The following is a 21,909-nucleotide window of genomic DNA, read 5'->3' on the forward strand; positions in this document are numbered from 1 at the left end:
GTGTATTCACTTTGTAAATACCAATTAGTATTAGAAATACAGTTCTATCCATGCAAATATCACCAAGTTAATCTTTTTCCCAAGTGAAATTACTTATAAGCCAATTTCTAATATAAGGAACTTGTTGTGAATGATTACAAATAACACTGGAAAACCAAGAAAAAGATGATCTCTGCCATTTACAACTTAAGGATGAAGGTGAGTGGCTTTATTCTTTTTTTTTTTTAGCACATATATTACCAATTCCTTCTGATGCATAGTTAAAAGAATCATGAACATTAAATTAAAACAACACTATATCATTTAATGAATTAACAAACAATGAGAGGGTAATGTTGCATAAAAAGGCTAACATAATAATTTAAGTTTGTTAGAATTACATAGGCCTACCTTAGTATTCATAGCCTAGAAATAGTCTGCTTTTCACCTCACTAGTGTGTATTGCAGTAGTAAAATATTATTTGATACAAGAACCCATTGAGATCCCATCTTGAAATTTTGCATGCATGTAGTCAGTCAGACTGGTCAACACACACAATTTTTATTAAAAAATCTGAGGGTACGTATTTTGGAAATTTAAAAAAATGTTTTTTTTTTTTTTTTGAATAGTTTAAAATGTTCAGATTTAGGTAGCATAGTCATGTTACATATCAAATTGAAGGGAATTTTTAGAGGAAAACAATGGTGCAAGTTTGAGCTCTCTAGGTTGTATAGTTTTTTAGCTACAGCATTTTAAAACAATCATCAACTGATGAAAAACAGAGGATTTTTTCATTTTTAAACTCTTGAAACTCAAAAACCAAAAGTCAGAAAAATTTGAAATTTCAAATTTAAACTAGTGTTAGTGAGTAAATTACCTGAAAAAAAAAAATTCATCCAAATCTGAGAGGTCATAGTTCAAATCATGTAGTACAATTGGTTGATTTGACATGCAATGACCCAGATGCCATGCTGCTATAGGAATCAACTGTCTCCACAAGCCACTGATGTCAGTTTTCAGTCACACCAACCTGCATACTTAAACAAATGTAATATACCGTAGGTAAAGATTTATAATCGGTTTATAATAATGACTTGTAACACGACCCAGTTGAACTTCAGGAGGGAGGTCAGAGGGATGAAAAGGCACTGAGAAAGAGGTAGAAAACCGGTATGTACATTTTGTTGACGAGCAGAGTTTTGCCAATTTTATTTGTAAAATGTGAGACGCTTCTTTTATATATCTGTGCCACCTTGTTATGTGACAAATCCTGGCACTAACAACATTCTGCGAACATAGATGTAGGAAATGTCAGTGGACACTTGCTGCCCCGTATCTGATTTCTCTTTCAAACTGCTCAGCTTTCAGTGTACCATCTATTGACTCACAGTTTGGATTGAAAACTGAGTATGCACTTATTTCTCCTTTCTTCTTAGGACCAACTCTTGTGTTTAGCCAAATAAGACACAATGCTGACACAATGAGGTATATAACACCAAACTCCATCTGCACAGCTACTGCATACAGAGTACACCACAAAAGAATATATATAATACGAATTACAGTAGTGTACCACCGCAACACTGTCCCTTCACCCTCTGCTATTTCCACGTCCAGGCTACTTGTGCTCGAATGCAAGCTGTCAGCTGAAGGGGATTCTGGTCTATCAGCAGTCACATTAATCTGTAAATTGAAACAAAAGTGAGCATTAAATAAATTTCAATGTGTCTGAATAGTATTTCTAAACAGAACACAACATGATAAAAAGCAGTTCCTGTTACCAAGTTATAGCCCTTCTCACTTGATGTGATGTTTAAATCTTTCCTGTCACAACAACCCTTCTCACTTGTATTGCATGTGTACAGAACAGTACATCTGATGTGTCTATCCTGATTATACATTATATTGTCACACAGTCAGTGTAAGAGGTCAGACAGAATACTGCTCGCATTTCTAAGGAACTACTTTTCACATTGTTTTAGTGAGTGTTTCTCAACCCAGAACTGTATTTTCATGCTGTGACAAGTTTCACCAAATGGATGAACAGTTAACTATCAGTACGCAACAGTGCTCAGGCAGTGTAGTCGAATATACACAGCTTGGCATTAGGTATCTGCTCTACTTTCAATATTCAACAAGCTGTCACCTAACAAACAGCGATTCTACTGATTTTCAGAGGATTAAATTCACAACTTCTTGACGTTTCCATTGCCTCTTTAGTTAAATTCACAACCTCTTGAAAATGTGCTTGGTACAATCATAAATAATGTAACTATGCAAGTCTTTTAGTATTTCATTTATCAAATACCAAATGCTATAAAAATATTTAACTCTCACCTAGGATGGGGTACGACTCTTTTCAACAATTATCAAAGTACAATATTTGCCAAATGCTACATTCTGCAGTAAAACATTCACTGTTTAGGTATCTTAGCTACTTGAAATTTCATCTAAAACTTCAGCTTCTCCCTTTGCCTTTTCTACAACCTCCCCCCCCCTTGAAGTCTTATTTCTTGAACAGTACTCCTAGTAATATTGGCCACTTCACTTTCATCAGATTTCTTCTCTTTTTAAGGCTTGTACTCTTTCTGATGAAGCATTCTTCACAGCTAGTATACATGATATTGTAATGTCCACATTCAGTTGTTTCTCACTATTACGTAAACAACCCGTCGTAACCGCACCCGTTTCGGTCACAGGGTTGCTGAGAACAAAGTGCGGCAGGGCCCACAAACAAACAAATATGAAAGGATGGACACGAACAATGATGGACGACCGACCAAGATCTTATGAACAATAACATACAAGAAGCAACGGGGTCACAAGAGACAACCTCACGAATCCACAATGTCCACTCGTACACGGAAACAAATTAATGCAAACACGGTGTCTGTAGGCCAGATGTCAATAGACCACGCGAATATCAAACTGCTTCGCTGAGCGAGAAGCAGGCGCTTAACTACAGGATAGGGTACATCGCTATTGGCTGCTGGGACCACGTGCTCCACCGTGGTGCACTCACGTTACACGCGAGCCAGGAACGTGCATAGCCACAGCTTACGGCAGAGTAGTAATCGAGGTCCATGCTGACTGGTCGATTGCAGAGATTATAGGCACCAATTATGAGTTAAATGTAATTGTAGTGAACTTCATGCTACCACATGCACCAACTGCTCGAATAGCACCATGGACCTTGCCGTTGGTGGGGAGGCTTGCGTGCCTCAATGATACAGATAGCCGTACCGTAGGTGCAACCACAACGGAGGGGTATCTGTTGAGAGGCCAGACAAACGTGTGGTACCTGAAGAGGGGCAGCAGCCTTTTTAGTAGTTGCAAGGGCAACAGTCTGGATGATTGACTGATCTGGCCTTGTAACACTAACCAAAATGGCCTCGCTGTTCTGGTACTGCGAACAGCTGAAAGCAAGGGGAAACTACAGCCATAATTTTTTCCCGAGGGCATGCAGCTTTACTGTATGATTAAATGATGATGGCGTCCTCTTGGGTAAAATATTCCGGAGGTAAAATAGTCCCCCATTAAGATCTCCGGGCAGGGACTACTCAAGAGGACATCGTTATCAGGAGAAAGAAAACTGGCGTTCTACGGATCGGAGCGTGGAATGTCAGATTCCTTAATCGAGCAGGTAGGTTAGAAAATTTAAAAAGGGAAATGGATAGGTTAAAGTTAGATATAGTGGGAATTAGTGAAGTTCGGTGGCAGGAGGAACAAGACTTCTGGTCAGGTGAATACAGGGTTATAAATACAAAATCAAATAGGAGTAATGCAGGAGTAGGTTTAATAATGAATAAAAAAAATAGGAGTACGGGTAAGCTACTACAAACAGCATAGTGAATGCATTATTGTGGCCAAGATAAACACGAAGCCCACACCTACTACAGTAGTACAAGTTTATATGCCAACTAGCTCTGCAGATGACTAAGAAATTGACGAAATGTATGATGAGATAAAAGAAATTATTCAGGTAGTGAAGGGAGACGAAAATTTAATAGTCATGGGTGACTGGAATTTGAGAGTAGGAGAAAGGAGAGAAGGAAACATAGCAGGTGAATATGGATTGGGGCTAAGAAATGAAAGAGGAAGCCGCCTGGTAGAATTTTGTGCAGAGCATAGCTTAATCATAGCTAATACTTCGTTCAAGAATAATGAAAGAAGGTTGTATACATGGAAGAACCCTGGAGATACTAGAAGATATCAGATAGATTATATAATGGTAAGACAGAGATTTAGGAACCAGGTTTTAAATTTTAAGACATTTCCAGGGGCAGATGTGGACTCTGACCACAATCTATTGGTTATGAACTGTAGATTAAAACTGAAGAAATTGCAAGAAGGTGGGAATTTAAGGACATGGGACCTGAATAAACTGAAAGGACCAGAGGTTGTACAGAGTTTCAGACAGAGCGTAAGGGAACAATTGACAGGAATGGGGAAAGAAATACAGTAGAAGACGAATGGGTAGCTCTGAGGGATGAAGTAGTGAAGGCAGCAGAGAATCAAGTAGGTAAAAAGACGAGGGCTAGTAGAAATCCTTGGGTAACAGAAGAAATATTGAATTTAATTGATGAAAGGAGAAAATATAAAAATGCAGTAAATGAAGCAGGCAAAAAGGAATACAAACGTCTCAAAAATGAGATCGACAGGAAGTGCAAAATGGCTAAGCAGGCATGGCTAGAGGACAAATGTAAGGATGTAGAGGCTTATCTCACTAGGGGTAAGATAGATACAGCCTACAGGAAAATTAAAGAGATCTTTGGAGAAAAGAGAGCCACTTGTATGAATATCAAGAGCTCAGATGGAAACCCAGTTCTAAGCAAAGAGGGGAAAGCAGAAAGGTGGAAGGAGTATACAGTGGGTCTATACAAGGGCGATGTACTTGAAGACAATATTATGGAAATGGAAGAGGATGTGGATGAAGATGAAATGGGAGATACAATACTGCGTGAAGAGTTTGACAGAGCACTGAAAGACCTGAGTCGAAACAAGGCCCCGGGAGTAGACAACATTCCATTTGAACTACTGATGGCCTTGGGAGAGCCAGTCCTGACAAACCTCTACCATCTGGTGAGGAAGATGTATGAGACAGGCAAAATACCCTCAGACTTCAAGAAGAATATAATAATTCCAATCCCAAAGACAGTAGGTGTTGACACATGTGAAAATTACCAAACTATCAATTTAATAAGTCACAGCTGCAAAATACTAACGCCAATTCTTTACAGTTGAATGGAAAAACTGATAGAAGCCGACCTCGGAGAAGATCAGTTTGGATTCCGTAGAAATGTTGGAACGCGTGAGGCAATACCGACCCGACGACTTATCTTAGAAGAAAGATTAAGGAAAGGCAAACCTATGTTTCTAGCATTTGTAGACTTAGAGAAAGCTTTTGACAATGTTGATTGGAATATTCCCTTCAAATTCTGAAGGTGGCAGGGGTAAAATGCAGGGAGCGAAAGGCTATTTGCAATTTGTACAGAAACCAGATGGCAGTTATAAGAGTCGAGGGACATGAAAGGGAAGCAGCGGTTGGGAAGGGAGTGAGACAGGGTTGTAGCCTCTCCCCAATGTTATTCAATCTGTATATTGAGCAAGCAGTAAAGGAAACAAAAGAAAAGTTCGGAGTAGGTATTAAAATCCATGGAGAAGAAATAAAAACTTTGAGGTTCGCCGATGACATTGTAATTCTTTTCTTTTTCTTTTTTTTTTTGGGCGCAAAACTTCTATGGTCATTAGCGCCCAGCCCGTGACTTAAGACAGTAAAAAACCGAAATTGAAAACCAGCAGCAATGGGAACAAAGTCAGAAAATTGGAGAAACTAAAAATAGAAGAATGCTTAAAAATCTGCTACAGAAAGGGGGTGGTTGTCCCCAAAAAAAACCTTCAAATGACTGACGTCATTTCACTGTCACTAATAAACTGGAGAACGCGGTCGGCTGAGCGCGTATCATCTGCTAAAATCGACGATAAATCAGGCGATAGCTGTAGACGGGAGCGTAACGGATTAAAATAGGGGCATTCAATTAAAAGGTGTCTTACCGTCCACAGCTGAGAGCAGTGGGGACAGAGTGGGGGAGGATCGCCGCTTAAAAGATGTCGATGGCTAAAACGACAGTGCCCTATCCGGAGTCTAGCTAAAATTACCTCCTCCCGACGACGCGTTCGGGAGGAAGAGGTCCAAGCGCAAGGAAGGGCTTTCACTTCCCGCAATTTATTACGGGGAAGTGCCGACCAATGCGCATGCCATAAATGAGCAACTTGGCGACATAAACCGCTCCGTATATCGGTGAAGGGAAGCGACTGAATAGCTGGCCGAGGAAGAGAGACTGCAGCCTTGGCCGCTATATCGGCCGCCTCATTCCCACAGATACCAGCGTGTCCCGGGAGCCAGAGGAACGCCACCAAGACGCCCCCCAGGTGGAGCAAGCGCAGACAGTCCTGAATCCGGTGGACCAGAGGGTGCACAGGGTAAAGAGCTTGGAGACTGAGGAGAGAGCTGAGAGAATCGGAGCAGATAACGTACTGTATCCGCTGATGGCGGCGGATGTAGTGGACAGCCTGGAGAACAGCGTAAAGCTCCGCAGTATAAACCGAACATTGGTCGGGAAGCCGAAAGCGATTTGGGGTGTCGCCAACAATATAGGCACTCCCTACACCTAACGATGTTTTCGAGCCGTCGGTGTAAATAAATGTGGCGTCCGTCATTTGTGCACATAGAGCAGCAAATGCCCGACGATAAACAAGTGAAGGGGTACCATCCTTGGGAAATTGACAAAGGTCACGGAGCAGGCAGATCCGGGGACGGAGCCAAGGCGGTGCTGTACCCCAAGTTGTCAAAAAGGTTTTAGGAAAGCGGAAGGAAAGAGAATGGAGCAGTTGACGGAAGCGGACTCCCGGGGGTAGTAGGGAGGAGGAGCGGCCTGCATACCCTACATCAAAGGAGGCGTCGAAAAAAAGGTCGTGGGCTGGATTAGCAGGCATGGAAGACAGATGGCTAGCATAACGACTCAGGAGGACTGCTCGCCGATTGGACAGCGGAGGTTCAGCAGTCTCAGCATAAAGGCTTTCCACAGGGCTAGTGTAAAAAGCTCCAGACACTAAACGTAATCCACGGTGGTGGATAGAATCGAGACGCCGAAGAATAGACGGCCGAGCAGAGGAGTAGACTATGCTTCCATAATCCAATTTCGAGCGCACTAAGGCGCGATAGAGGCGGAGAAGGACCACTCTGTCCGCTCCCCAGGAGGTACCATTCAGGACACGGAGGGTGTTAAGCGATCGCAGACAGCGAGCCGAAAGATAGGAAACGTGGGAGGACCAGCATAGTTTTCTGTCAAACATAAGACCCAAGAATTTAGCGACGTCTGAAAATGGAAGGTTGACAGGACCTAGATGTAAGGAGGGCAGAAGAAACTCCTTACGTCGCCAAAAATTGACACAAACGGTCTTACTGGGTGAGAAACGGAAGCCAGTTTCGATGCTCCACGAGTGGAGGCGATCGAGACATCCTTGAAGACGTCGTTCAAGAAGGCTGGTCCGTTGAGAGCTGTAGTAGATCGCAAAATCGTCCACAAAGAGGGAGCCCGAGACATCAGGAAGGAGACAATCCATAATTGGATTTATGGCGATGGCAAACAGTACAACACTCAGCACGGATCCCTGGGGTACCCCGTTTTCTTGGGAGAAAGTACGGGAGAGAGTAGTGTTCACCCGCACCCGAAAAGTGCGCTCTGCCATAAATTCGCGAAGAAAAAGGGGCAGCCGGCCTCGAAAGCCCCAAGAGAACAGTGTGCGGAGGATGCCTGTCCTCCAACAGGTATCGTATGCTCTCTCCAGATCGAAAAATATTGCTACCGTTTGGCGTTTCCGGAGAAAATTGTTCATGATATAAGTGGAGAGAGCAACAAGATGGTCAACTGCTGAACGATGCTTCCGGAATCCGCATTGGGCTGGTGTTAAAAGACTGCGGGATTCCAGCCACCAAGCTAAACAGTAATTCACCATACGCTCCAAAACCTTACAGACACTACTCGTGAGAGAAATGGGGCGATAGCTAGAGGGGATATGTTTGTCCTTTCCAGGTTTCGGAACAGGAACGACAATAGCTTCCCGCCACCGTTTGGGAAAGGTACTGTCGGTCCAAATTCGATTATAAAGGCGAAGGAGGTAACGCAGACTAGGGGTTGATAAATGCAGCAACATTTGGACATGGATACCATCCGGTCCTGGGGCGGAGGAGCGAGAAGATGAGAGGGCATGTTGGAGTTCCCGCATGGAGAAAACAGTATTGTAGCTTTCGTGATTTTGAGAGGAGAAAGCAAGAGGTCGCACTTCCGCTGCACGTTTCTTCGGGAGAAACGCTGGCGGGTAATTTGAAGAGCTCGAAATCTCAGCAAAGTGCTGACCCAACGAGTTAGAAATTGCGACGGGGTCCACTAAGGTATCATGCGCGACAGTGAGCCCAGAGACCGGGGAGAAACTAGGCGCGCCTGAGAACCGTCGAAGCCGACTCCAAACTTCCGAGGAGGGAGTGAAGGTGTTAAATGAGCTAATAAAGAATTTCCATCTTGCCTTCTTGCTATCGCGGATGACGCGACGGCATCGCGCACGGAGCTGCTTATAGCGGATACAGTTGGCCAAAGTAGGATGGTGACGGAAATTGCGTAGAGCACGTCGCCGCTCACGTAGTGCGTCACGGCATGCCTCGTTCCACCAAGGAACTAGGGGGCGCCGGGGCAATTCGGAGGTGCGTGGTATTGAACGTTCCGCACCTGTAAGAATAACGTCGGTAATATGTGTGACCTCATCGTCGACGCTGGGAAAGCGACGGTCATCGAATGTCGCGAGAGACGAAAAAAGTGTCCAATCGGCTTGGGCAAATTTCCAGCGTCGCGAGCGCATATATGGCAGTGGAGACTGCAGTCTAAGGACACATGGAAAGTGGTCACTCGAGTGTGTATCATCAAGGGCGAACCATTCGAAGCGCCGAGCTAGCGGAACAGTACCGACCGCAAGGTCCAAATGAGATAAATTTGTCGTGGAGGCAGACAAAAATGTGGGGACCCCAGTGTTGAGGCAAACTAGATCCGCTTGGTGGAAGACGTCTAGCAATAGAGAGCCACGTGGACAAGGATGAGGAGATCCCCAAAGCGGGTGGTGGGCATTGAAGTCCCCAACCAGCAAATAGGGGGGTGGAAGCTGACCAAGAAGATGAAGGAGATCAGCTCGTGCCATTGGTATGGATGATGGAATGTATACAGTACAAAGAGAGAACGTGTATCCAGAAAGGGAAAGACGGACGGCGACAGCTTGGAAGGAACTGTTTAAGTGGATTGGGTGATAATGGAGAGTATCATGGAGAAGAATCATGAGTCCTCCATGGGCTGGAGTGCCTTCAACAGAGGGGAGGTCATATCGGACGGACTGAAAGTGAGGGAGAACAAATCGGTCATGGGGACGCAGCTTTGTTTCCTGAAGACAGAAGATGACCGGCGAGTAGGAGCGTAAGAGGACCGACAATTCATCCCGATTGGCTCGAATGCTGCGGATATTCCAGTGGATAATGGACATGGGGTGAAAAGAAAATGGAGGAATGTGACCGAAGTTGCTGTCAACTCAAAGACTGCTCGGAGCTAGCAACCGACAGCATGGAATGGCATTCAGCCGAAGGCAGAAGATCCTGATCCATAGGTTGGTCAGGAGCAGTCCCTGCCACCAGCGATCGGCCGGTTGACCGGCCACCAGCAGTGCGCCTCGGCGACACAGAAGATGGCCGAGGGCGATTTCCGCCAGGTGGTGCTGTAGAGGGGGCACGCCTTGGCGGAGAAGGAGAGGAACTGGGTTTCTTTGTAGCCTTCTTGGAAGAATGTTGTTTAGATGAAGGAGGAACCGACGGTTGTGAATTTGCGGTACGTAAAAACTCTTCACGAGTATGCTCTTTTTTCGAAGACTTGGCGTCCGACTTTTGGGCTCGAGATGTAGCAGAACCCGACGAAGGGTGAGCCATAGAGTGGGCAGGCGAAAGTGGTGAGGTTGAACGAGCGATCTTTGCGCTGGCCGATCTGACGACCGTGGTACTAAAGGTGAGGTCGCAAGTCTGCGTGGCCGCCTCCCTTGTTGGCCGAGGAGAAGCAAGGACAGTGCTGTATTTTCCTGTCTGAGGCACGGTGGGCTTGCGACTGGCGAATAATTTTCGAGCAGCAAAGGTCGACACCTTTTCCTTCACCCTTATTTCCTGGATGAGCTTCTCGTCCTTAAAAACGGGGCAATCTCGAGAGGAAGCAGCGTGGTCACCCATACAGTTGATGCAGCGAGGGGATGGAGGTGGACAAGCACCCTCATGGGCATCCTTGCCACACGTAACACATTTGGCTGGATTGGAACAGGACTGGCTGGTGTGACTGAACCGCTGACATCGATAGCAACGTGTAGGGTTTGGGACGTAAGGGCGAACGGAAATTATCTCATAGCCTGCTTTGATTTGCGATGGGAGTTGAACTGTGTCAAATGTCAAGAAGACAGTGCGGGTTGGAATGACGTTCGTGTCAACCCGTTTCATTACTCTATGAACTGCCGTTACGCCCTGGTCAGACAGATAGTGCTGAATTTCTTCGTCAGACAATCCATCGAGGGAGCGTGTATAAACGACTCCACGCGAGGAATTTAAGGTACGGTGCGGTTCCACCCGGACAGGGAAGGTGTGGAGCAGAGAAGTACGCAACAATTTTTGTGCCTGGAGGGCACTGTGTGTTTCTAACAACAGGGTGCCATTCCGTAATCTGGAACAAGACTTTACAGGACCTGCTATTGCGTCGACACCTTTCTGAATAATGAAAGGGTTGACCGTGGAGAAGTCGTGACCTTCATCAGACCGAGAAACAACAAGGAATTGTGGCAACGATGGAAGAATCGTCTGTGGCTGAGACTCAGTATACTTACGTTTGTGAGCAGACTTAGTGGAAGGTGAGGAAACCATTGCGGAAGAATCCCCCATGATTACCGGCGTCTCCGATGGCGCGCTCCTCCCTTGTGGGGGCCCTCTCTGAGGGCACTCCCGCCTTAGGTGATTGTTCACACCTCAGGTCACACCTCCCGACAAACGGACGGAGGGACCAATCGGCATTTTCGGAAGGTATCAGCTCGGGTAATCACCCCTCCCTGGGCCTGGCCGTTACCAGGGGGTACGTACGTGTCCTACCTGTCTACCCGGGGCGGGGAATTACGCGTTACCCCGTCACCGGCTACGCACGAAGGGTGTGGGTCGGCCTTCAGACACGCACAGGGAGGAAGAAAGAGAAAGGGAAAGGAAGGAAGAGAGGTCTCAAACGCCACAGCGGAGAAAAGGGAAAGAGAAGAGGTAAGGAAAAGAGAAGGACAAAGGAAGGAAGAAGACAGAGAAGGACAAAGGAAGGAAGAAGACATAAAAGCAAGGAAGGCAAAGAATGCAGTACATTTACGAGCGTCCGTCTCCGGACGTAGGCACAAACCATACTCCCAGATGGGGAGAAAGGGAAGGAAAGAGCCAGAGGTGAGGGGAGGAGGGGCGAAGATAGGGATGGGGAAGGATGCGGAATGGGAAGGTATGCAGCCCGGAAAGGAAGGAAGGCCACATTAGCTCGGGGTCCCGTGCTCGCTACGCACGTATCCACAAAAGAGTTGTGGACCCCCTGGGGGGACATTGTAATTCTGTCAGAGACAGCAAAGGACTTGGAAGTGGCAGCTGAACGGAATGAACAGTGTCTTGAAAGGAGAGTATAAGATGAACATCAACAAAAGCAAAACGAGGATAATGGAATGTAGTCAAATTAAGTCAGGTGATGCTGAGGGAATTAGATTAGGAAATGAGACACTTAAAGTAGTAAAGGAGTTTTGCTATTTGTGGAGCAACATAACTGATGATGGTCGAAGAATAGAGGATATAAAATGTAGACTGGCAATGGCAAGGAAAGTGTTTCTGAAGAAGAAAAATTTGTTAACATCGAGTATAGATTTAAATGTCAGGAAGTCGTTTCTGAAAGTATTTGTATGGAGTGTAGCCATGTATGGAAGTGAAACATGGACAATAAATAGTTTAGACAAGAAGAGAATAGAAGCTTTCGAAATGTGGTGCTTCAGAAGAATGATGAAGATTAGATGGGTAGATCACATAACTAATGAGGAGGTATTGAACAGAATTGGGGAGAAGAGGAGCTTGTGGCACAACTTGACTAGAAGAAGGGATCAGTTGGTAGGACATGTTCTGAGACATCGAGGGATCACCAATTTAGTATTGGAGGGCAGCGTGGAGGGTAAAAATCGAAGCGGGAGACCAAGAGATGAATACACTAAGCAGATCCAGAAGGATGTAGGCTGCAGCAGGTATTGGGATTGGTTGGTTGTTTTGGGAAGGAGACCAGACAGCGTGGTCATCGGTCTCATCGGATTAGGGAAGGACGGGGAAGGAAGTCGGCCGTGCCCTTTCAGAGGAACCATCCCGGCATTTGCCTGGAGTGATTTAGGGAAATCACAGGTACTGGGAGATGAAGAAGCTCGCACAGGATAGAGTAGCATGGAGAGCTGCATCAAACCAGTCTCAGGACTGAAGATCACAACAAAAACACAGTAAAAGAACTTTGACAGATACAAATGGAGAATGTTTTTGTAATAATAAAACAAATATCTTTCAATCCAGCAAAATATATTAGAACTGTTCCAGAGATACAGCATTTAAATTTTTACAGCATTTAAATTTTTTTTCCAAAATTTGCATCTTCAAAATGGTATTCGCACTGTCATCTTTGGAGGGCTGTATTTTGGAGCAGAAAGTTTTTAGGAGGAAACAAAGAAATACTTAGGCCTTCATTTTAACATATGCGAAATTCAATAACATCCAATACTATGAAGGTAAGATTTTTTCTTAGCCTGCCTGGATTGATATGGATGATGCAAAAAATTTGGATATAAGCATCCAGTGTGTGAATAGGCAGATTACGTCGTAGAATTGAAATGTTTACTTATGTACAGTGTTATTTTATTTAAAAATAACACAGTTACGATATTGAACTGTATATGGACAGGTATTTTGAAAAACTGACAATGCAAATATGTAGTTAGATCTGATGCATATATGTACATCCGAAGCTGCTAAATAGATGAATAAAAATCAGTAGTTTCCAATACAGTTGGCAGAGTGATAATATGCTGACACCCTCCATCAGGTTCCAACAAAAAATACAAAAATCTGCATCATGGATAAGACCCAATGGAGCATCAGAGCTAGGTGACGTGAAGTAGTCAAGTGCTGACAAAGTGACCATTAGCGATCACTCACAAGTGCACCCGTTACATTTTACGAAACAAGGAACACAAAGTAAACTAGAACAATGCAAACGACGATATGTTGCAAGTGTACTCACACAACAAACAAGTGAAAATTGTTACTCAAATATCTAAAACTGTGGGAAATAATGTGGGAACAATTGAACACTGTGATCCAAATATCAAAATTGAAAATAATAGTGCAAAAGAAAACAGTCACAATCACCAGCAAAATGCATCACTCTTGCCTGATCGCTTGGGGAAACGTAATGAAGAGGCTATGTAAAGCTGCACTATGCTGCCTGTTGTAAGTACACATGCTTCTCAAACCTCTATAGTTGATTTACATGAGAATTCAAAAATTACTGATAATCCTTGTAAATCAAATGACCCGTCAAAAGAAAACTGGCAAGAGGCACGCAACACGAAAAAGTGAAGACCTGCCAGAATGTGTCAAACAAACAATAATAACAAAGGAACAATAAGTGTTACAGGAATTGGGTGAGAAATTGATATATTTTGTAGAGAGGAGGCAGCCTGGTTCCATTTGCACGGAGTAAAAAATGGCACAACAACTGAAAATGGAACTGTTTTCTTGGAAAAGCGTTTCCCCCCAGACCACAAGAACTCCGCAGTTAAGAAAGTAAGCGCAAACGGATTTAATTGCATTTTTAAACCAGGTGTTTACTACAAACTACAGGATACTGTGTGGCCTAAAAATGTATTTATGCAGTGTTTTTTTTTTTTTTATTCAAGAGGAAGTACAACTCGCCAATTCAATAATTATCTCACAAGAAAATGTCCCTATTGTTGTAGCAAACATAAATATCCTGTGCATCAGACAAAACTGAACAATTTAACCGCCTTGGTAGACCAAGTCAAACCAGATGTTCTGCACATCAGTGAACACTGGCTAGCTGAGCAGGAAGGGAAATATTATAGATATGTGGAATATCTTGAAATGATAAGTGCTTGGTATTGTAAAACTACTTGTGGTGTGGTATCTGCCTATGCAAATAACAGTCTTATTATCCGCAAAGTTGACCTAAAAAAGTTTTGTGTTGACCTGGATTTAGAGTCAGTTCCATTAAAACTGTGTTATGTAAATATTGTTGGATCTGTGTACCACCTAGAGGAGACTTTGTAACTTTCTCACCAAGATGGACAGCTGTTTGTGCTACCTAATGTGTAAGACTTCTAAAATTACATTGTGTGGTGACTTCAACTTCCATTTAGGAGAAGACAGTAAGTTACTAAGGAGAAAATGTTCAAGTACTTACTGATTAGCTATGGGTTTGTAACAGCTAACCATGAAACAATGACAGGAGAAGCTTGCCTCAACATGTTCATCACACATCTAAATACCTAGGAGTACAAAATAAGTGTTGTGGATCCACTGACAGCAAATCAAAATGCATTAGTTGTCCACTTAAACAGTCAAAGGAATCTTCATCGAAAAACCAGTATGTATACCTGCAATAAAAGAATTATAATGGAGGAAGCATTAACATCTTAAAAAATGTGCTTGCCAGGATTGGCTGGAAGTCTGAAGGTGTAGGACTGTGACCAAGTGATCCTTTTAAAGGTATTTTCCAGCTCCTGATAATAAATTTTTACAACCGATTTCCAGCAGTAACCATAAAGAATCCCTTTGATAAACTACAAATTACAAGAAAAATAGGCACAGACAAAGCACGGTACATTCCCAAGCTGGGAAACAAAGTGTGATGTTTTGCTGCCAAATGACAGAGTTAAAACAGCAACAGATACCAGGGCCAAAGATTTGCTTCATTGCTATTACCTGAAAGTTAAAACAATCTGCAGGAAGGAAGTAGACACAGCCAAGAACATTACACATGTCAGGTTCATTTCTGAAGCCCACAACCCACGCAAAACGGCTGAGGAATTGGTTAACGAAAACAAAAAAGACTGAATGCCCCATTAAATGTTGTAACCTTGATGATTTTAACAAACAGTTTATTGATGTTGGGGATAATATAGCTGAAGTGCCAGATTTAGAAACCAATATTACAAGCAATACAAGCATCAGCAATTGTTGCACCTTGATCCAGTTGAAGAAAGTGCTTCTAGGCTTTAAACACACTGTTAGCACATATATATATGGCATGTCATGTGCTGTTCTGAAGAATACTGTATCTGATTTTTTGCTGAACCTTTGGCTGCTGTCATTAACCAAGGCCTGAAGGTTGATGCTTTTCCAGACTTCTTAAAACTGACAAAGACATCACCAGTGTACAAAAATGATGATCCTAGCACTCCATCAAGCTATGGACCAATTTCTATAATACCTACTCTAGCAAAAGTGATTGACACTGTCATGAAGAACCAACTGTTAGGTTATTTTGAACCCAACAACCTCTTCATGGATAACCTGCACGGATTTTGAAAAGGGAAATCTACACTTACTGCAATGCTTAACGTAATAACAGAAATAATAGAAGCATTTGATGAAAAGAACTGCACTGTTTTAGTTCTTTGAGATTGAAGCAAGGCATTTGATTGCATCTCTCGCACTGTTGGAAAATTTAAAATTTTATGGCGTAGAGGGTGTCGTTTTCGAGACTCTGTCATGTTATAGAAGAGACAGGCAGCAGAATGTTTGCATCCACGTAGCAATGTCTCGTGAAATAGCACTAGAACACGGTGTACCACAGGACTCCGTACTTGGCCTTCTGCTCTTGACGATAACTGTCAATGACTAAAGTTGTGATGGTCACACCCTGCTCTTTGCAGATGATACAACATTAATGGATAAGGGCACAGATTCAGCTGAAACACTAAAGGATGTTGAAATTTTGTCTAAATCAGCCAAAGAGTGGTTCAAAGCAAACAAAATGAAATTAAATGAAGACAAAATGCAGAAAGTATTGTGCAGCATTGGTGACAGTGGAGATATAGCAAATGCTGATAGTGTAAACTCCTAGGAATCACAACTGACAATAAGCTGACATGTACCGAACCACTGCAAATGTGTGTTCCAAGTTCTCAAAAGTAATTTATTTCCTCAGGAAGTTCAAATGTACAATAACAGATCAGTGCTTAATCACAATATATTATGCATTGTTCCACAATGGCATCACATATTGATTGTTGCTGTTGGGACACAGTACTGGAAGTAAATACAGATTATTCCTACACAAGAAGGCTGTAAGATAGGGTGTCCATTCGTCCCGTTTTTCCTGGGACAGTCCCACTTTTTACCAAAATGTGCCGCTGTCCCGAAAGTTTTTTGGGGACCCTCAAATGTCCCGTTTTTTTGATGATTCCGCTTGGCTAGAGTATTTTACGCTACTGGTTGTTTGACTTGCTATTAACTGCGCAATTATTTACGCTAGGAAGCTTGTGATGACTTTCAGCATACCCCAAACATGTGTCAAACTGTCAAAAATCGCAAGTAATTTTAAACTCACTATAGGTCTTCTAAATCGATCCACTGAATCCGTCCTTTCGGTCCAGAGATACTCTACACCACTATACTTGCTCTCTTGCTTTCGTCACCACACTGTTATTGTTTTGCACTGTGCAATCACTGTTTCATTATGCCAAACTGAATTGTAATTTTAACAGAAATATAAAAAGCGAGTTTCCTTTTATCACTGGTAGTGGAGAAACTATAGAATGTACGTTGTGCAGATCAAAATTTGCTATAGGTCATGGTGGAAGGTCTGACATTGTGAATCACATTAAGACGAAGAAACATCGCATGAGTGATCAAACGAAAAGAGCAAATAAATGCGTGAGTGACTACTATGTAAACTTAAACTCAGTAACAGTAATGGATAGGCAGTTGGCAGCACAAGAAGCTACATTTGCATGCCACAGTGCAATACATATAGCTTTAAGTCAACGGAGTGTACTACAGCAGTTGTTAAAAAACATTTCAATCCTAAATTCACATGTGGACACACAAAATGTAATGCAATCATTTCAAATGTTATTGCACCGTATGCAGCTCAGCATGTTTTAAATGAACTGAAAAGTGCTCGATTCATTTCTGTAATGACTGATACGTCGAATCATCTGTATCTGAAGTTGGTTCGTCTCCTTACCAGGTATTTTCACCCTGAAAATGGCATCACGGTGAAAGTGCTCGAATTGGTTAATTTAGCTGGAGAAACTTCAGATTTACTTCAGAATTAGGTGCTGGAGGTCTTAAAGAAATATGATCTTGAGGGAATGGTGATTGCAGTTTCTGCAGACAACACCAACACCAATTTTGGTGGTAAGCAGAGGGAAGGAAAAAAACAATTTGTTCTATAAACTGCAACAGAACACAGTGAATAATATAGTAGGTGTTGGATGTTCAGCACATGTGGTGCACAATTCCTTACAAACTGGCTCAGGTTGCCTACCCATCAACTGCCAATTAATTGTGAACAAAATCTACCAGCATTTCCACATATATACAGTAAGGATTGAATCTCTGAAGTCATTCTGTAAGTTTACTGAAACTGAATACAAAACTGTACTTGGGCACAGCAAGACAAGGCGGCTATCTCTGCTACCAGCATTGGAAAGAATTGTAGAGATATTTCCTGCTTTGAAATCATATTTCATTTCCCTTGATAAGTGTTCTGTTATACTTAAACAATTCTCTGATAACGCTGTGTCTATTGTTCTTCTACATTTTCTTGTTAGCCAGCTAAAACCTTTCTCCACAACAATTAAATGTATTGAGAAACAAGAAATCACAATAGTGGAAATTTATCAAGAAATAAACAGATTATTGGGCAAATTACAATGTAGAAAATCTAAAAGATTTCTCACCTCCTTTGTACATGAGACTCTAAGGAAGCTGGAAGAAGAGGGTGAAATTACTGTTGAACAATTTCATATTTATGCTGCATCTTCTATGACTCTTGCATTGAGTATATTAAAGAATGGTGTTTACCATTTCTCACACCTTTTGAAGCATTTGACTGGGTTAATACTGAAAAGGAGAAGCTACGTGGAAGGATATTCAGGACTGTTGTGTTTTTGTTAAAAGTATTGTACCAAATTTTCCCGTTGACAAAGACGAACTGTTCAATGAATTTTCATGTGCACAGAACTTCATAAAAAGTGAAGAAGGAGACAAAGAAAGTGTTAGTGCAACATGGTGTAAAATATTTGCTTATTTCAAAAGTATAAACATTAACATGAAAAACATGTTTCATTTGGTGGAGTTTTGTCTGGCAATTCCTGGGTCAAATGCTGCTGTGGAACGTGTGTTTTCATTAGTGGACTCATTGTGGTCAGATGGGGGGGGGGGGGGGATGAAAGTTGAAACAGTGAGGGTCTTGCTCACTGTCAAAACACACTTTAATGTTGTATCTTGTACTAACTTTTATGATAAAATTTCAAACGAAGATGCACTTCTTGATAATATACATAAAAGTGAAAAGTACGGTGATAGTGTGGCAAAATAGTTGTAAAAAGTGATTTGGGATCATCTGAGTGCACGCTGTAAAGGTAAACTTGTACGTGTATTAAATTTAGTCAATACAATATTTATGTCCTGTTTTTTTCTTCTTTGTTGTCCCAGGTTTTTCTCTAATTTATTTTAAATGCCCCCGTTTTCAATGAAAATTAAATGGATGCCCTACTGTAAGAATAATATCTTCCAGCAAGAAATTTGACCAGTGTACACCCATTTCCAAGCAGTTGGGAATAATGACCATATTTAGCGAGTATGTTTTCAACTCTCTTGTCTATATGAAAGAAAATCGATCATCATTCTGCCACAGACAAGAGATTCACAACTACAACACACGAAGAAGATTCTACAGTGATTATGCTAAAGAACTTGCCCCCTTTCTATCAGCAATTTATCGTAGATCGCTGTTAGAACGTAAAGTACCTAGCGACTGGAAGAAAGCGCAGGTCGTTCCCATTTTCAAGAAGGGTCATAAATCAGATGCGAATAATTATAGGCCTATTTCGCTTACGTCAATCTGTTGTAGAATAATGGAACATGTTTTGTGTTCTCGTATTATGACGTTCTTAGATAATACAAATCTCCTTCATCATAACCAACATGGATTCCGCAAACAGAGATCATGTGAAACTCAGCTCGCCCTATTTGCCCAAGAAATTCACAGTGCCGTAGACACTGGCGAGCAGATTGATGCCGTATTCCTGGACTTCAGGAAGGCATTTGATATGGTTCCGCACTTACGTTTAGTGAAAAAAATACGAGCTTACGGAATATCGGACCAGGTTTGTGATTGGATTCAGGATTTCCTAGAAGAAAGAACACAACATGTCATTCTTAACGGTTCAAAATCTGCTGATGTAGAGGTAATTTCGGGGGTACCGCAAGGAAGCGTGATAGGACCTTTATTGTTTACAATATACATAAATGACTTAGTTGACAACATCGGTAGCTCCGTGAGGCTATTTGCAGATGACACGGTTGTCTACAAGAAAGTAGCAACATCAGAAGACTCGTACGTACTCCAGGAAGACCTGCAGAGGATTAATGCATGGTGCGACAGCTGGCAGCTTTCCCTAAACGTAGATAAATGTAATATAATGCGCATACATAGGGGCAGAAATCCATTCCAGTACGATTATGCCATAGGTGGTAAATCATTGGAAGTGGTAACGACCGTAAAATACTTAGGAGTTACTATCCGGAGCGATCTGAAGTGGAATGATCACATAAAACAAATAGTGGGAAAAGCAGGCGCCAGGTTGAGATTCATAGGAAGAATTCTAAGAAAATGTGACTCATTGACGAAAGAAGTAGCTTACAAAACGCTTGTTCGTCCGATTCTTGAGTATTGCTCATCAGTATGGGACCCTTACCAGGTTGGATTAATAGAAGAGATAGACATGATCCAGCGAAAAGCAGCGCAATTTGTCATGGGGACATTTAGTCAGCGCGAGAGCGTTACGGAGATGCTGAACAAGCTCCAGTGGCGGACAATTCAAGAAAGGCGTTACGCAATACGGAGAGGTTTATTATCGAAATTAAGAGAGAGCACATTCCGGGAAGAGATGGGCAACATATTACTACCACCCACATATATCTCGCGTAATGATCACAACGAAAAGATCCGAGAAATTAGAGCAAATACGGAGACTTACAAGCAGTCGTTCTTCCCACGCACAATTCGTGAATGGAACAGGGAAGGGGGGGATCAGATAGTGGTACAATAAGTACCCTCCGCCACACACCGTAAGGTGGCTCGCGGAGTATAGATGTAGATGTAGAAGAAAGCCGACATTGATATTCCCTCAAACATTGGCACTGAGGATATTAGAGCTAGGCTATTGCTCAAGCAACAGTCACTATATTCTCTACATAAATTTTTTTCTACAAGTGGAATATTAGGTTGGTCAACATGATAATGTCACATATGAATCCATAAATTGGAAACATCCAAGAGCTGTAAAGTGTTGCTTATAACATTAGAGTTCTTGCTTCTTGTCTGTTATCTTTGTTTCCGAAGTAGTTTTTATAGGTAATCACAACGATGTGACACAATTGGTCCAGCCATGGCTGATGAACGATGGCACAGGAATAGTAATGGTTACAGTATAGCAACAGTGGATAAGATGGTGATGTGTGATGCACACAATAGAAGCACAGTACAATGTTATTACACTTTATACATACTACACACTCATTAATTCATACATCATGTTCCATAAATCCAACCATGAAGAAAAGCCTTCGCGGAAGTGGAATGACTCACGACTTATGCTGACAAATGGAAGCAGCCACACCTCACTACTTCTGTAAGTATACCAACAGCAACCCATATGCATGTCTAGTGGTACTCTACTCTCAGTGGTAATGACAGGGATTACTCCTAGGTTACTGTATGTGTGTACATGAGATGAGAAAAACAACTACTATGAAAAAAGCCACTGTTCCTTCTCTTGCCACATCTAGGACCTATCCGGATGTTGTTTTATCAAAGCCTCCAAACCAAACATCTATGTAACTTCCGCAACACTTTCCTAAACTGCTCATATTTTTTTATTGCTAATTTCATAGGCCTATTTATTTGTGTATCTACAACGTAGCCAGAGGAATGATAAGTACAATATCTACAGTAATGTTATGTTCCCTGAAAAATCTGACAAATCCTTGGGCAACGATGTTCAACAAATCAACAAGCAGAAACGTGATTACAGAATATACAGGTTTTTAATCAATAACTGTTTTAATAAAGTTCGCATTTATAATTAACTACACGAGGTTTGAGCACCAAACTGTTATCAAACTACGAAATAAAAGAGAGAGAGAGAAGTGTAAAGAATTTGGTATGGATCTTTTCATTCATTTTATGAGCAGACTCGATATGTACCACACAATTTATATGTAAATGAAAGAAAACATATAGTCAACACATGCATTAGAACACTTTAAAAAGAAATTGTGGAGTTAAGCGTACCTGTCGTTCATCGACCAAAATTGAACTTTTAATAGATTGTTTCTCTTTGTTGTACATGCCAAATGAAACCATTGTCAACAATCTATCTCTCGCAGACAAGTAAAGCTCTCTACGTCTCCTACGAGCCCTTATTTCTTGAAGTTTCTGCTGTAGTTCTGCCGATGTCATGTCTTCATGTTTTGCAAAACAGTAAACACTGCAAACGATAGC

At 42.2% G+C, this 21,909-nt stretch overlaps 1 protein-coding gene across 1 annotated transcript; it reads right to left on the reverse strand.

Moving 5' to 3' along the window:
* Window positions 1-210: 210 nt before the first annotated feature.
* Window positions 211-21,877, reverse strand: LOC126164901 (uncharacterized). The gene is made up of 2 exons (XM_049920277.1): window positions 21,700-21,877; window positions 211-1,663 (listed from the first exon to the last, which is right to left on the reverse strand). Exons 1-2 carry the CDS (start codon window positions 21,865-21,867, stop codon window positions 1,292-1,294), a joined length of 540 nt encoding a protein of 179 aa, XP_049776234.1. The 5' UTR covers window positions 21,868-21,877; the 3' UTR covers window positions 211-1,291.
* Window positions 21,878-21,909: the final 32 nt, after the last annotated feature.

This window comes from Schistocerca cancellata, chromosome 1, assembly GCF_023864275.1.
Source record: "Schistocerca cancellata isolate TAMUIC-IGC-003103 chromosome 1, iqSchCanc2.1, whole genome shotgun sequence".
Classification (NCBI taxonomy): domain Eukaryota; kingdom Metazoa; phylum Arthropoda; class Insecta; order Orthoptera; family Acrididae; genus Schistocerca; species Schistocerca cancellata.